Source organism: Notolepis coatsorum (genome assembly GCF_963971535.1).
Source record: "Notolepis coatsorum genome assembly, chromosome: 12".
Classification (NCBI taxonomy): domain Eukaryota; kingdom Metazoa; phylum Chordata; class Actinopteri; order Aulopiformes; family Paralepididae; genus Notolepis; species Notolepis coatsorum.
The window spans coordinates 9,591,943-9,608,242 of record NC_140176.1 but is presented as its reverse complement, the minus strand read 5'-3'; the positions used below and the strand labels follow the sequence as shown (position 1 = coordinate 9,608,242).

Genomic DNA, 16,300 nt, shown 5'->3' with positions numbered 1-16,300 from the left:
TCAATCAATCAATCAATTATACCTTCCTGGCTTCCTCGTCAGTGACCACAGGAACACCGTGACCTCATTCAAACTGACCAGACTGAACTCGGCTGACTCTAGATCAGTAGTACTCCCGACGAGAGGCTCACTCACCTGAACGGAGCTCCCGTTCATACGTAAAGACACCATCTGTGACTGTGTGTAAACTGTGTGCGCTCCTCGGGTGGGTGGCTCCTCGGGTACCTACTGTACTTCTCCTCTCCTCCTCCCCCTCCAGACGGAGCTGACCGACGGCATCGCCATGATGGTGGGCAACAACGACCGGATGCAGGGCATCATTAGTCACCTGGAGGAGGCCTGTCGGGCCATAGAGGTCAGTGTCGAAACTCCCTCTCTCTCTCTCTCTCTCTCTCTCTGCACATAATAATGCACCTACTCCCACGTAATATGCACAAACACAATCTAGGGAGTGTGAGTCATAATTTTTTTTTTTAAACTTAATTTTTTTAGCGTTTATTGCTTTTCTGGTCAAGCATGACCGACAGTTGTAGGGTGAAACGGGAGAGAGAGCAGGGGGAGACATTCGGCAAATGACGGCGAGTCCGGGAATCGAACTCGGAGTCAACCAGATCCGTGACGCAGCACGGAGTCCCGCGACGCAGCGCGGTAACATGGTGTGCTACTGGAGCACCCCTCTGAGTCATAATTTCTATTCCTCTCTCTCAGTTGCTCGTTTGTGCGTCTGTGTTAGTGCACCTGTGTGCGTGTGCGTGCATCTGAAACGGATGTAAAACGGCACGATGAACTCCAAACGATTAAGATGATTTCATTGCTCTCTCTCTCTCTCTCCCTGTGGACGAGCCAGACCTCCACGCCGACACACAGCTACGTTGCACTCCCCTCTGCCACCTGTTTAGTTGAGTTAAATTTTTTCGCACAGTATAAAAACAACAATGACAACGGTAAAGTACAACATATATACAGTGCAGGAAGAGGCAGAAAAGCCCAGAAGGCTTATAAGAAACCTCCACCTGTAATAATAATAAACATAATTATATTACATATAGCAAGTTGGAAATGTAAGGACCTTGTTGGAGTATAAGATAAGATATTCCTTTATTGATCCCCTTGGGGAAATTCAGGTGAGAGTAAGTAAGTAAGTGTGTGTGTGTATGTGTGTGTGCGCGAGTGTGTGTGTGTGTGTGTGTGTGTGTGTGTGTGTGTGTGTGCACGCGCGAGTGTGTAAGTAAAAATACAATACACTGATTACAATACACAAGTTACAATACACTGTTACAATATAATAATCAGATGTTCCTTTAAACCTTTTTTGTACGTTTTTGAAGAAGTCATTTTTTTGCCAGATGGAGAAAATCATTCCATAATTTCACACCTCTAAATTGCCCTCTGCATGTAAGACATGTTTTGCTCTCTCTCTCTCTCCCCCTCCCTGTGGACGAGCCACACCTCCACGCCGACACACAGCTACGTTGCACTTCTCTCTGCCACCTGTTCTCTCTCTCTCTCGCCACACCGCTGACGTTGCAAACGAGGGGTATAATTGATTTTTGGGGGGCAGACAGCCTTCCGGTGGGTCACCCGGTGGAGATGATGGGCTGGGTTTAGCAGCGAGGAGGAAGCTGGAGTGGCTCCGGTCACCTCAGGCAGATCGAGGGCCTCCAGTCACCTCAGGCAGATCGAGGGGCTCCGGTCACCTCAGGCTCCGGTCACCTCAGGCAGATCGAGGGCCTCCAGTCACCTCAGGCAGATCGAGGGGCTCCGGTCACCTCAGGCTCCGGTCACCTCAGGCAGATCGAGGGGCTCCGGTCACCTCAGGCTCCGGTCACCTCAGGCAGATCGAGGGGCTCCGGTCACCTCAGGCAGATCGAGGGGCTCCGGTCACCTCAGGCAGATCGAGGGGCTCCGGTCACCTCAGGCAGATCGAGGGGCTCCGGTCACCTCAGGCAGATCGAGGGGCTCCGGTCACCTCAGGCTCCGGTCACCTCAGGCAGATCGAGGGGCTCCGGTCACCTCAGGCTCCGGTCACCTCAGGCAGATCGAGGGGCTCCGGTCACCTCAGGCAGATCGAGGGGCTCCGGTCACCTCAGGCAGATCGAGGGGCTCCGGTCACCTCAGGCAGATCGAGGGGCTCCGGTCACCTCAGGCTCCGGTCACCTCAGGCAGATCGAGGGGCTCCGGTCACCTCAGGCAGATCGAGCGGCTCTGTCCTGCAGGCACATGTGGCAGCGCCGCCAGAGGCCTGGCTGACCCACGGGAGGGTCGGTGGAGAGAACAACCTGACCCCCCCCCCACGTTTCACACCCACACATGAAGGGCTAGGGGGGGTTTGTAATGACTGACAGTTTGTCTGTCTGTCTATCTGTCTGTTTGTCTGTCTATCTGTGTCTGTCTGTCTGTCTGTTTGTCTGTCTATCTATCTGTTTGTCAGTTTATCTGTTTGTCTATCCATCTGTCTGTCTGTCTGTCTGTCTGTCTGTTTGTCTGTCTGTTTGTCTATCTGTTTGTCTGTCTGTGTCTGTATCTGTTTGTCTGTCTGTCTGTCTGTCTGTCTGTCTGTCTGTCTGTCTGTCTGTCTGTCTGTCTGTCTGTCTGTCTGTCTGTCTGTCTGTCTGTCTGTCTGTCTGTCTGTCTAGCTCTGACATAGTACATAGAGACATGACAAACCCAAGAAAAAGGGGTCCAAGGCAACTCCTCATAGTTCTTTGGACCCGTTTCTCTTGGTCCCATTTGATCCACCAATCAAAGAACACCTGCATTGGCCATTTCTTCTTCACAACTCAAATGGAGCGCTCCCTAACCCTATTTCCTTGCTACAGTATATTATGAGCATTGTTATACAATATAAACAATATGCCTCTCTGTGCATGCTTTTTGACTGTACTGATTTTGATTTGATTTGATATTTTTTATTTTCGTGTCTTACATACAGATGTATGCCCAGCCCATATGGGCTTACAAGACACATAGCAATAAGTATATAATAATATACTTTACCAATTACTTAACAAATGACATAGACCAAGATGGCCATAAAAAAATACAAGAAAATACAATAAAACGTAATATAACACAAGCTGTACTCAATGTAAATAAACAGAAAAACAAGGCGAATTCAAATACAATTATATAGGATACAGTGTGTTTTGTCTCAGCATTATGCTTATGTTAGAATGTCATATAATTATGATTTATAATACATTATAGACACTATTACGGGGCATAATGTGATGACCGCTAAGACTCAACCATTCAATTATGTGCTTGTTCCACCAAATTGAACTTGGTGTGAGTCTTTCTTCAGGGTTCTCATTCCAAACAAGGACATATCTTACTGATATGACCTTTAAAGGAACACGGCAACATTTTGGGAAATGTGCTTACCGTCTTCTCCAGAGAGAGACAAGAAGATAGATACCAGTTTCCTCTCTGTGCGTTCAGTAGAAAGCTATCTGGCTGCACGTTAGCCTAGCTTAGCACAATGAATGGAAGCGGACAGTGCCGGTTAGCCTCTCTAACACCTCTCTGTCTGTCTGCCTGTCCGTCCGCGTCCGTGCGTGTGCAGGAGAACGGTCGGAGACAGAAGTCACAGGTGTGTGAGAAGTTTGACCACCTGTACTCGATCCTGGAGGAGAAGAAGAGGGAGATGAGCCAGAAGGTGACGGTGGAGCAGGAGGAGAAGCTGGGATACATCCGGGGCCTGACCAGGAAGTACGGAGACCACCTGGAGGAGAGCTGTAAGATCGTGGAGACGGGCATTCAGACCATGGAGGAGCCAGAGATGGCCGTCTTCCTGAAGGTGAGAGCAGCTAGGAACTAGAGCCAAACTAGATCCTGCAGACTGTCCTGGCCATAGATATATATAATTATATAACCAGATGGTGCAGGGCAGAGTCTCCAGCGTGGTTCACCGGCGGCCATCTTGTCACAGGCAGCACGCCCACTCATAACATGAATATCTATGGTGCAATCATGTACTATTGAAATAACCATAGCTTGCTCAGTTTTCAACCGATTTACAAACGGTTTGGTTTATTACAAACGTTATTAACGTGGCTATGATTCAGGATGCTTGGACATGTTGAAATTATTTTCATATGAAAGTCCATTATAAGTATGCAGTATGATAACTACATCTCTGATGTTTATAACAAACCAAACCGTTTGAATATCGGTTGAAAATTGAGCACGCTATGGTTATTTCAATAGTACATTGCACCATAGACATTCATGTTATGAGTGGGCGTGGTGCCTGTGGCAAGATGGCCGCCATGTGGCAACGTCGGTCTGCATTGGCCAGCAGCGCGGGTGAGTCATCTAGCCTTTATATATGTCTATGGTCCTGGCCGCCACCACAGTCCAGCAGCCATACTTCTCTACCATACTTTCTGGTCCCACCCTTTTTAAATGTATTGCCTATATGTATTGTAACATAATAGAGCTGAAACAAAAAATCATCCTGATTTAACCCACAGCGCACTGTGTTTCACACGGACGATAATTACTAGGGATGCTCGATATTGGCTTTTTTACCGATATACCGATATTGTCCAACTCTTAATTTCCGATACCGATATCAACCGATACCGATATATGCAGGGTTCCCCCCCCCCCCCAAACAACTGAATAATTTCAGGTAATTAACATTACATATCTCTTGTCGTGTAATTAACACAACATTATGCATATTTGACAATAAATAAAATAATAATGTGTTCTTACTTGCTTGCCTGGGTAAATAAAGGTTAAATAAATGTAATTTTTTTATTTTTTTTTTTATTTGAAAACCGATACCGATATTTTCCGATATCACATTTTTATGCCAATATCGGCCGATAATATCGGACATCCCTAATAATTACTGTTGCACAATGCACTTCCTGTGGAATGTGAACGTGAAGAGGTTTCAGGTGCGGATTGCAAAATGGAAGAAGATAGAGAAAATCGCGATGAGCAAAGAGAGACAGGCCTGAGAGAAAAAGGCCTGAAATTGTCAAAGGTTTGGAATAATTTCAAGCTGAAAGTAAAGGAAAACTCTGTACAGTGTGTCTATTGTAAAACTGAACTAGGGCCACAATAGCACTGTGTCAACGCTTCAGCATCTCAGCAGAAAGTATCCAGTGTATCCACAGAGCGGAGTTGACACCAGCTAATGCTGTCATTTAACGTAAATCTATAATGTTATGATTGCTAGTTGAAATTATGGCTAGTAAAGAATGTACGCTAACGTTAATGATGGCTACGTGTAATGGCTGGTTAAGAAAACGTAAATCAATATGGTGGCTAATTATAATATGTTAAGATACCTTGAGTTATCTAAGTTGCTCAAGAAAATACCATAGAAAATAAAATGCTGCAGTCAAAAGAGACTGCGTTTTATTCAAATGTTTTAATTTTTTTTGTATATTTACTATTGCTCTTTATATTTACAATTGCTCTCTTTCCTATCCAATTACTCGATTAATCAATGGAATAATGGGTAGAATACTCGATTACTAAAATGATCAATAGCTGCACTGCAGCCCAGTAACATATGACCGATAGGGCATACAGACCCTCATCTGCATCTTTGTTTACACTGTTTATTTTTCCTCATATTCTTATATTCAGACTTAATTACCTGGTTTTACCTTTAATTACCTGCTGTCACAGGAACCAGGCTGTAGGCAGAGTTCTGTAGAGCAGCACACATTGAGTATATACCAATATGAATTCAATCAATTCTTCAGCCCTAATATGAATTGAGGGGTTTTCCCTCAAATGTGATCAGATCTAACATGAGAGATGTAAGCGTTATCATGCCAACGTCTAACATTTCTGTTTGCCGTGAACTGATTTGCCGGATAGTCTGTCTTTCTATATATGTCACTCTTTTCCTCTGTCTCTCTGTCTCTCTCTTATAGACCGCAAAGCCTCTCCTCAAAAAGTGAGTGCGAATGTGCTTGTAGCAAGTTCTGTGTCTTCTTCTTCTTCTTCTTCTTCTTCTTCTTCTTCTTCTTCTTCTTCTTCTTCTTCTTCTTCTTCTTCTTCTTCTTCTTCTTCTTCTTCTTCTTCTTCTTCTTCTTCTTCTTCTTCTTCTTCTTCTTCTTCTTCTTCTTCTTCTTCTTCTTCTTCTTCTTCTTCTTCTTCTTCTTCTTCTTCTTCTTCTTCTTATTATTATCAAGTAAAGCAACAATAAGAATTGGCAACACATTTCTGGCTTTAAAACGGTTGATTGTGTCAGGATCACAGGAGCGGCGAGTATAGCTCACATGGACAAGGTGGAGCGCGGCTATGAGAACATGGATCACTTCACCGCAGACTTCACCAAGGAGGGACGAGCCCTGCGCGACATCGACTTCATGCAAGGTACCCGCCTGGGCGGAGCGGGAGGAGTTAGGGGCGCACAATATATCCTGCCCATACCGGTATTGGACGATGATAGTGATTTTTTTTCGGTCCGATGAGCAAAATTGTGCCGGTGTGAACAGCTGATGATCGTTTGTGTGTGTGTGTGTGTGTGTGTGTGTGTGTGTGTGTGTGTGTGTGTGTGTGTGTGTGTGTGTGTGTGTGTGTGTGTGTGTGTGTGTGTGTGTGTGTGTGTGTGTGTGTGTGTGTGTGTGTGTGTGTGTGTGTGTGTGTGTGTGTGTGTGTGTGTGTGTGTGTGTGTGTGTGTGTGTGTGTGTGTGTGTGTGTGTGTGTGTGTGTGTGTGTGTGTGTGTGTGTGTGTGTGTGTGTGTGTGTGTGTGTGTGTGTGTGTGTGTGTGTGTGTGTGTGTGTGTGTTATATCAGTGGGTATATCAGAACGCAGATTTAAAAAAAAGTGTAATAATAATAAAAATACATATTTTTGTGTAGCACCTTTCATACAAGAATTGCAGCCCAAAGTGCTTCACAGCTGTAAAGAGTATAAGATAGACAGAATAGTAATAAATGTTTATAATAAACTAAATACATGTTTCAGTCTTTGGCCTTCACCAAAGAGTATGAAAAACCATCTTGAGGTTGTGGGGTCCGGGGCTCCTAGGGGTGACATGGTCCAATAAAATATATATGAGTGTAAGTGTGCCGTCTCCATCAATGACTTTTTGAACGGGGGCAGAGATGGTCACGGCTGCACCCTCTGGTGTATCTTTAGCCTACGGTTAATGTTCCAAGTGATTTATCTGCTCATCTGTACCGACTGCTATGCGGTACTCCTATTGTCTATTATTAGTGCTATTATTCGTTTTATTACTGCTATTATGAATTGAATCCTTGAGACAAATGACCATATAAGTCTGTTTAAAGTTTTCAGATGAAAAAGAATTTCCATCCCTAATTATCTAAAAGTGGTATGTGTTGGGAGTGTTGTGTACATTAATAGTTAAAGGCCCAAGCCGTGAATTAGGTTTATTTTACTTAAGCCGTGAATTGTATCAATCTGGGTACATTCACATACATTCTTGGAAGACTATAATCTAGTCATGAAGCAGAATATAGGTATAATTTTTTCAAATGTAAATAAACCATTTACAGCCACAAAATACTGGCTACCCTTTTTGTTTACATTTGGATCACTCATGGGCCTTTAACACTTTCACTGCCCAAGCTTAATTCCTTTTTACCTCCTTGAATGCCCAGCACCACTTCAATGTTAACGTTAATATCGCCTAATCTATGTTTTAAATTATGGCTATGTGTCTAATCTGCCCGTCGCTTATCAAAGACTCATTTTCCAGTCAACATTGTCGTAGCAGATTGTTTTTTTATCGCTTCATTTCCGTTTTTCTAGCATTTTGAAAGGCACTCGTTTTCATGGAAAAATGAAGACATTCCATGATAATCGCCCTTTACTGGAATATACTAGAACGTTGTCATTTGTTGGTCTATTTATGAATCGTTTTCAAATAAACGCTAGATTATCGATAGTATAATTATGTGTACGCATGCACGCTCTGGCCGCGAGCTGAAAATCGATTCTCCTATTTCCTGACCACTCGCACAGTCAATCAGCCATGTCACATAATCACATAAAAGCTTATATCTCCGTGAAAACGAGTCTGATTATCCTAAGACTGGTAACATAGATTCCTTACCTGAGATCAGATGGTATCCAAATGGATTATTCCAATTCCTGATCGGCATTCAAAAAAATCGATCCTTTTATTGATTCACTGTGTATACTGTAAAAACACATAATCCCCGCTGCTCTGGGGCTCACTAGTAAAATGTGGAGTCAGGGATTTTTTTTCTCATTCATTTTCATTGAGTTCAATCCAAAAGGGTGAATTACCATCTGGGAGACGATAGGGGGCGCTTTTTTCACATCTGAGCGCCTGGAGTGGCTGGTTTTCCAACGGTAGACTCGGTTGATGAAATATGATTTCAGATCGCTAATAAATAAAAAAAAGAGAATTCTCGTGAGTGGGCATTCAACCCGCGGGGGGTAAACCCGAGGAAACTCGGGTTGGGCAATCAAAGTGTTAAAGACAGTAGAGGGTGAGTGCTTTTGAGTGGTGGTGTATCATATTGTCACACAGAGATTATTTGGATTGACGTTACACCTGCAATACATGGGCTGTCCGGACATTTAAAAATGCATGTATATGGTTCTTTGTATAATTCTTCCTAACTAATAATAAAGTTAAAGGTGCTATATAGATAACGATTATTAATAATAATAATAATAATAATAATAATAATAATAATAATAATAATAATAATAATAATAATAATAATAATAATAATAATAATAATAATAATAATAATAATAATAATACATCCACAGAGCTTTTAGAAAGGTGCAGAATTAAAGTATTGCTCCCCCACCCCAAAAAAAATCATTGATTAATAATAAAAGATGTTTGCGGCAGGGGCGGATTTAGGATTATAGGAGATCCGGGGCTTAGCCCAGATAGGTGCCCCCTTTTTTTATTTTTTTTTAATTATTTTTTTTCATATTTTTTTTTATTTTTTTTTAATTTAATTAACCTGTACGTGCAATTTCCTGCAATATAGAGCCTTCAATCTTGACCAATAAAGCTGATCTTTTCACTATAAAACTCAGTTAACCATAACGTTGTTATGGTTAGATTTATATATTGGGGGGGGATATATCATATTTTTCATATGATCAAAAAGTGGTGGAGCAAGAGCATACCTTTGCTCCCCCAAGTTCAATAGTGGGAGAGCAGAGATGCTCCGAATGCTCTTATGGCCAGGCGTCTATGATTCACTGATACAAAGTAAAATAGTGCAGTGCAATAAAATAGTTAGTAAAATAGAATAAAATAATGCAATAGTGCATTGCAATAAAATAGTTATCATCGTATTTTTTCGGGAGGCCGGTAAGGAGTGCATTACAGTAGTCGAGTTGGCTTGAGATAAAGGCATGGATCTGGTTTTCAGCGTCCTTTTGATTTATAAATGGCCGTACTTTAGCTATGTTTCTAAGGTGGAAGAATTATGTTTTTGTTAACTTGTTGATTGTGATTTAAAGCTTAGGTCTGAGTCTACCATGACACCAAGACTTAACTCACTCAAATACAGTTAGCAGCTGGATAGACTACAGATGGAAATTAGCTTCTGCTAAATCTGGTGCAAACATATTTTCATGTAACAATGATGAATTGTCAAAAAATTTCCACCCCCTAGCTCCGCCCCTGGTTTGCGGGTCAAAAATGAATGTTGTTGTGCAGGTCTGTCTGTCTGTCTGTCTGTCCGTCTGTCCGTCTGTCCGTCTGTCTGTCTGTCTGTCTGTCTGTCTGTCTGTCTGTCTGTCTGTCTGTCTGTCTGTCTGTCTGTCTGTCTGTCTGTCTCTCTGTCTGTCTGTCTGTCTGTCTGTCTGTCTGTCTGTCTGTCTGTCTGTCTCTCTGTCTGTCTGTCTCTCTGTCTGTCTGTCTGTCTGTCTGTCTGTCTGTCTGTCTGTCTGTCTCTCTGTCTGTCTGTCTGTCTCTCTGTCTGTCTGTCTGTCTGTCTGTCTGTCCGTCCGTCCGTCCGTCCGTCCGTCCGTCTGTCTCACTATTATTTTCTATCCACATTTGTAGTCACTTGTCTCTTTTTTTTCCTTCCGCGTTCCTTCTTGCTACAGATGATGAAGAGGAGTACGAGGAGTACGAAGGTGGAGAGGGAGCCGTGGAGGGAGGCCAGGCCGCCGCCGCTACAGCCACCCCGTCCCAAACCAGCGTACCCCCTGCAGCGCCCCACGTCTCCCCCGGCGGCGCCAGGAGCTAAAGCCACCGGCGACACGACGCCTAACGTCAGCCGCAGGAGCAAAGAGCCACCTCTAGATGTTGACTTCAGGTCCCTTATTATGATACTTTTCTCTTCCCCTGGATAAGCGGTCGTTGAGCAGAGTTTAGATCTGTGCCGACGGGGTAACTTCTGGCTGTGGAGAGTTTAGTTTAAGTTTTAAGTTTATTTATTTATTTTTTACCCAGGGACAGTGCACATTAATCAACATCTTCAGTTTCCACATCAATGTAAATTAGAGAGTTAGCTAATGAGCTAGTTTTCATCTGTAGTCCTGTCTAACATGCATGTCTTTATGGTGTGGGAGGAGACCAGAGTACCCAGAGGAAACCCACGTGAACACAGGGAGAACATGCAAACTCAGAACACAGAAAGAGCCCCTGCTGGGGTTCGAACCCAGGACCTTCTTGCTGTGAGGCAGCAGTGCTGACCACTGAGGACTCACTGGATGGTGCAGAACTGGCAGAGATTATTCTTTTTTTCTTCTTAATAACGGTTCTTATTGCAGGGTTCCTGGATAAGATATGGAATTTGAAAAATGTTTTTTTTCTTGGGAAAGTTGTGGAAAAAAACTATTGTTGTCCAAAAGGTTTTTGGAAACATCATGTTTCTTTTTTCTTTTTTTTCATGTTTAATGTCATGTTTAGCTGCTAGAAGATTTAGTGAATAGGAATAATAACCCATATAATGTATTTCCTGATTTCTTAAGTCCCAAGTAATTATTGTAGCTAGTCAAAATAAGGCCTGGTATGTTCAAATCCGTTATTCAAATACATTTTACAATTAAACACTTACACTTACAAATATTGGTATTGGTCATGGAAAATGCAGTATTTGTCATGGAATTGTTTTGGACATTTCTGATCAGCAAAACTTTGTCGGAACCCTGAGTCTACAGGGCTAATGTGGTCATAACAAACGTAACTACAGACAGCATTGGTTTGATTAAATTGGCCTATCTCAAATCCCGCCCCCTTTTCTTGATCCTCCAATCACAACCATTTCTTCCCTCGGACACGTCATGGTCGCTATTGCCCAGCTGGCCACCGAAATGCTAACTGCTAAGGTGAAACTCATATTATAAGTGATAAATTGTTAAATTTGTTAAATAAATTGATGTGTGAAGAAGGATGAGCAGTAATGTATATTCCATACAAGAGACTGTTATTATGTCTTTCATTTGACATGTAATTTCATGTCTGTATTACATTACAAAATGTAAATGTAATGTCTGTACACTGTATTATCTCTTGTAGTCTACTTACAGAGTATTTTCCTAACGCAGACGAAATGTGTGCATCCATATTTTACTCCACTTTGATGCAATAAACCTTGGTTGTATAAACACCCTTTTCTCAAGCTTTGGATATCACCGGCGTTACAAAATATTTAAATTAATTTCATTTCTATTTGTTCCATTCATGCACAGTTCCATAAAAGAGATTATTTTTTTCTTTTTTTTTACAGAAGTAACCTTCTGTATTGTCGCAGTGAAAGGGTTACCCCCTTTGGTAGCGTGGTAGTGAAAGGGTTTATAAACGGTCTGTTGGTGTGTTCTCTTGAATCCACTTCATGAACAATTCATATCAATTCAATATCACCGGAGTTTATTATATATATAATATATATATATATTATATAATATTTATTATATGGCGTTTTTTCAACTTTTTCTTAAAAGTAAATGTGTTGCTGATAATCATTATATTCACAGGTATACAATTCCAGTATGCAGCATCTCGATACATTACGGTTCTCTTAAGTGCATTGGTTCTTAGAGTAAAATGAAGACCCAAGGCGTGTCTGATGACATATCCATGTCTAGTATTGGTGGGTTGTAGTTCTGACCACAAAGACTCAGGTTTACCAACTTTATAAATATTAAACAGTTACAAAACAGGAGTTACAAAATAGCATATCAAGGAGGGGATCATTTCTACAGACTTCCCGATACGTCACCAAATGTTTATGCTCCAGGCCTCTGTTCACATGATGCAATGGCAGGATTGAGGCAACAATGAAGGGGATTTAGGCTATAGTCTATAGATGTGTGTATGTGCACACACACATGCATGCCTGCAGAGAGATCTCACACACACACACACACACACACACAGATCTCACACACACACGCTCATCATTCTTTCTCCTACGAAATAAAAGCCTGTAACAAATTGTGTTTGTGTTTTTTCTGTTATAATATGCACAAGCTGACTTTCAAGAGAGATGGCGATATGAATGTTCATCCCTTGCACGGGTATCGTCACTCCATTGACCCTATTCACACGGTGGCCATTTTGCGCTTATGTCATGCTCAGGTTGGAGCAAAAGTGGGTGGAAAGTAATCCCAACCTATGAGCATGACATAAGAGCAAAATGGCCGCCGTGTGAGTATATATAGTCAATAGCATACTTTGCTGTCTTTTTTAAATGGAATATGTGTCTGCTGTTGCATTGCTATCCTTGGCAGTGGTATACAAGCGGAGTGTGGCTTTAACCCTTTCACTACCAAAGGGTTAACCCTTTCACAGCGACAATGCATAAGTTTAACCCTTTCACTGCCACGCGACAAATGGTTAACCCTTTCACTACCACACTACAGAAGGTTAACCTTTTACTACCACACTACAGAACCGTCTGTAGTGTGGTCGTGAAAGGTTAACCTTCTGTAGTGTGGTAGTGAAAGGGTTAACCAATGCTGTGGAGCCATGGGAACACGATAAGGTATACTACACATGTACAGTATTTCAGAAAGAGACATTTCTATCAAGCGTCATGGCCAAACACAGGATGGCATTTTGTGTTTTCTGCTTCTATCAAACCAAGAACGATCGCTGCTCCATTTTGAGACATGTTTGTGCAAAGACACGTTTGAAACCCTGAGGAATGTGTAGTTGAATTATGTAATGTAAATGTTTACAGTTTGAAAGGGGGTTGAAATTTTGCTTAGCTTTTCCAAAAATATGTGATTTAAAGTCATATTTAATTATATTCAGAAGAAAAGTGTAAACATCGCTTTTCATATTTTATTGAAAAATATAGATGGTATAAGACATTCTCTTGCACAACAAAAAAAAATACTGGTTGCTCAGAAGTTTATTAACAATAACAAATAATACTTAAATACCATAAATACATTGAAACATAAACCTCAAATGATAAAATATCCATTTTGAGATGCAATAGTTAATTTCATAACCAATATTTATCTCATTTCAAAGAGAGTGAAGAATGATATGGCTATGCAGTTCCGAACGCCAACAATACAAATTTACAGTTTTTCTTGCGTGGCGGGATACAATCTGATAATTACAAGTCAAGCCCATTTACACTCTGTTGTTTGAGGTTAACGCTAGGAAATTAATACTTAATAAATAATAGTGATGAAAAACCAGCACTATATGGTAGGAGAATGTTTTGTGCTAAAGGTTAATTAAAAAAAAAAGAAATGCTGAAAGAAAAATAATCTTTGGCGGTTGGAAGCCGGAGGTCTTCATTTCTTCCCGAAGAATTCCATCATCCTCCGGTTGCTCTGCGCCTGTTGGACCATCTGCTCCGCCCGGGACATCTCCATCATCTCGCGGAGCAGGTGGAATGTCAGGTCCAGCGAGATCGGCGGCTCCTCCGCCCTCCTCCCGCGTCCCATCGAGTCGTCCGGGCGCTCGGCGAGGAGGAGCGCCCCGGCGTTCCCAACTCTACCCTCCAAAAGACGCCGCGTCAGCTGGAGTCTCCAAGCGGCTCTGTTGTAGAACGCGCCGGGCGACCCTCCTCCTCCTCCGCCAGGGTACGTGTTCGGCGACGGCCTGAAAGAGTCCGAGTTCCCGTTGGCCAGTCGGATGAAATATTCCTCCCCGACGCGCTCCAGAAGTGGAAGAGTTTGCTGCCGTGGAGGGTCGGTGTCGTCGGCGGCGCCGGGACTCTCGATGGCCCTACATTCATACCGCGACAAGGAGGCAACTAGCAGAACGATGGTGGCGGCGATTAAATTGAGCTTCATGTCAGGTTATCAGTAGGAATCTGGGGAGGAAAATGTGTGAATTAAATTAATCTCTTGTTCACATTCGTCACCGTAAATCAATGTAAATCGGGTGCGTAATTGTGGACGTTGGTGCGTAAAAAGGGCATTCACTTCATGCGGTGGTTTGGTTATGTAATTACAAGCGTAAAAGTTGAATGACTGATCTTCATATTATGTCTCTTGTCTAAATCGAAAGTAACTGCATTGTGTTAATAATTTAAAATAGAAAGTAGCACAATCCTTCATGGTCCACAAAGCCATAGGTTTGTTGAAATGTTGCCCAAAAGCAAAACGAGTGACTTTATAAGAAAAGACATCCATTATGGTATTAAGTAGTTTTAGATACATCTCAATTTCGAGAGGAAATACAACACACAATAGCACCTGTAGATATGCTCATAAGATAGATAAATAAAGATAATTAGCCAAACACATACCTTAACTCGTTATTCGTGTTCCAATAGCTTAGGTGCCAGGTGTTTGGCGAATGGCGAGATGTCGTCCTCCTTCACTTAGGAACAACAAGTAACCTGTATAGTTTCATATGCAGTCTGGACTTATATAGTCAAGACCAACTACAAGTGTCACGCTCTGAACTCAGAGATCGAGTCTGCGCGTTCTTGCATGGGCGTAACTTGAATGAACACCTCTGGAGAGGGGGAAAAAAAGCTTTAGTTTTGATGAGATGACTCATAAGTGTGTGTGTGTGTGTGCGTGTGTGCGTGTGTGTGTGTGTGTGTGTGTGTGTGTGTGTGTGTGTGTGAACAGCACGCGTGTGTGAGTGTGTGTGTGTGTGTGTGCGTGCGCGCATGTGTGAGTGTGTGTGTGTGTGTGTGTGTGTGTGTGTGTGTGTGTGTGTGTGTGTGTGCCTACATGTGTGTGACAATACAACCTGCTGGCTACTTCACTTCACTTCCATGAGTTAGTTCCCAATAATAATAATAATAATAATAATAATAATAATAATAATAATAATAATAATAATAATAATAATAATAATAATGATAATTAATTGCATTTATAGCGCTTGTTTTAAAGAAAAACTTTATTGCCATTTCAACGCATGGTTGATTGGGATTTGTCTCAGTGCCAAACATACAGTACGTACAGTATACAAACATACAATATAAAAACATACAAGAATACATGCATGCAATGCAATCCCTAAAGTAGAAGTATTTCACAAACATATTGCCTTAAAGTGCCTGTCGGCTATTAGTGCTAGCCCTTATAGTACAAAGTGCATTGGGACTTGAGTTCAGGTGACGGACAACCTCGGGATATGTGCTATTCTTAAAACGAGATGTCCTACACCTGAGACTTTGGAGTCTTCTGCCAGAGGGAAGGGGGTTAAAGAGGTAGTAAGCAGGGTGAGAGGGATCACCGATCACCTTCTCCCCTTTCCGCCTGATGTGTGTGGCATATATGGAGGGAGGCCACAGAAGGAAGATCACAGCCAATGATTTTTGACGCTGTGCGTACATTCCTACATCACACTGAGTCACTGACACAATGGCTGAACGGCTCAGGAGGCAGGGATTGATATCGGTCAATTAAGGGGAAGGGATGATTAGGTAGGTGTCCTTGATGTCAGAGACCTGGTTGGGAATTTGGCCAGGAACGTCAGCGAACCCCGGCCTCTTTACGATAGGCGTCCTGGGTTCTTTAACGACCAAATTCAGTCAGACCTCGGTTTATGATTGTAGTGGTTTGTGAATTCTTAAAGGTGCTATAGATTACATTTTATGTAGAGTAATATTATATATATATCCAGTTATCCACAGAGCTTTTAGGAAAGATGCAGAATAAAAAAATATTGCATTTCCACCCAAAAAAATATTGATTAATTAATTTATAATAAAAAAATATATTGTGGGTCCAAAATGAATGTTGTTGGATTGGATAAATTACATGCTGGTGCAGCATCTAGAGGCTGAATGTTATCTATCACACCTTTAAAGCTGCACTGGGTTTTGAGATGAAAAAACTGCCTCTACAATAACTAGTTACAAATTCTTGAATATTGTTTATAATCTCAACATTGAGAGAATGCTTCTTTGAAACAAAGTG

The 16,300-nt window shown here is 42.0% G+C and overlaps 2 protein-coding genes across 2 annotated transcripts in view; one reads left to right on the top strand and one right to left on the bottom strand.

Moving 5' to 3' along the window:
- Positions 1-10,194, top strand: part of trim55b (tripartite motif containing 55b) — a gene marked incomplete at both ends in the record, with an annotated part of 43,608 nt that extends 33,414 nt beyond the window's left edge. Inside the window, 5 exons of the mRNA XM_084325542.1 lie at positions 260-355; positions 3,566-3,799; positions 5,904-5,926; positions 6,224-6,348; positions 10,052-10,194. Coding sequence (XP_084181668.1) covers positions 260-355; positions 3,566-3,799; positions 5,904-5,926; positions 6,224-6,348; positions 10,052-10,194 — 621 coding nt within the window. The remainder of the gene's footprint in view (positions 1-259; positions 356-3,565; positions 3,800-5,903; positions 5,927-6,223; positions 6,349-10,051) is intronic.
- A 3,202-nt stretch (positions 10,195-13,396) lies between these two features.
- On the bottom strand, positions 13,397-14,796 carry crhb (corticotropin releasing hormone b). The gene is made up of 2 exons (XM_084326320.1): positions 14,668-14,796; positions 13,397-14,229 (listed from the first exon to the last, which is right to left on the bottom strand). The coding sequence occupies exon 2, from the start codon at positions 14,207-14,209 to the stop codon at positions 13,706-13,708; it is 504 nt and encodes a 167-aa protein (XP_084182446.1). The 5' UTR covers positions 14,210-14,229; positions 14,668-14,796; the 3' UTR covers positions 13,397-13,705.
- Positions 14,797-16,300: the final 1,504 nt, after the last annotated feature.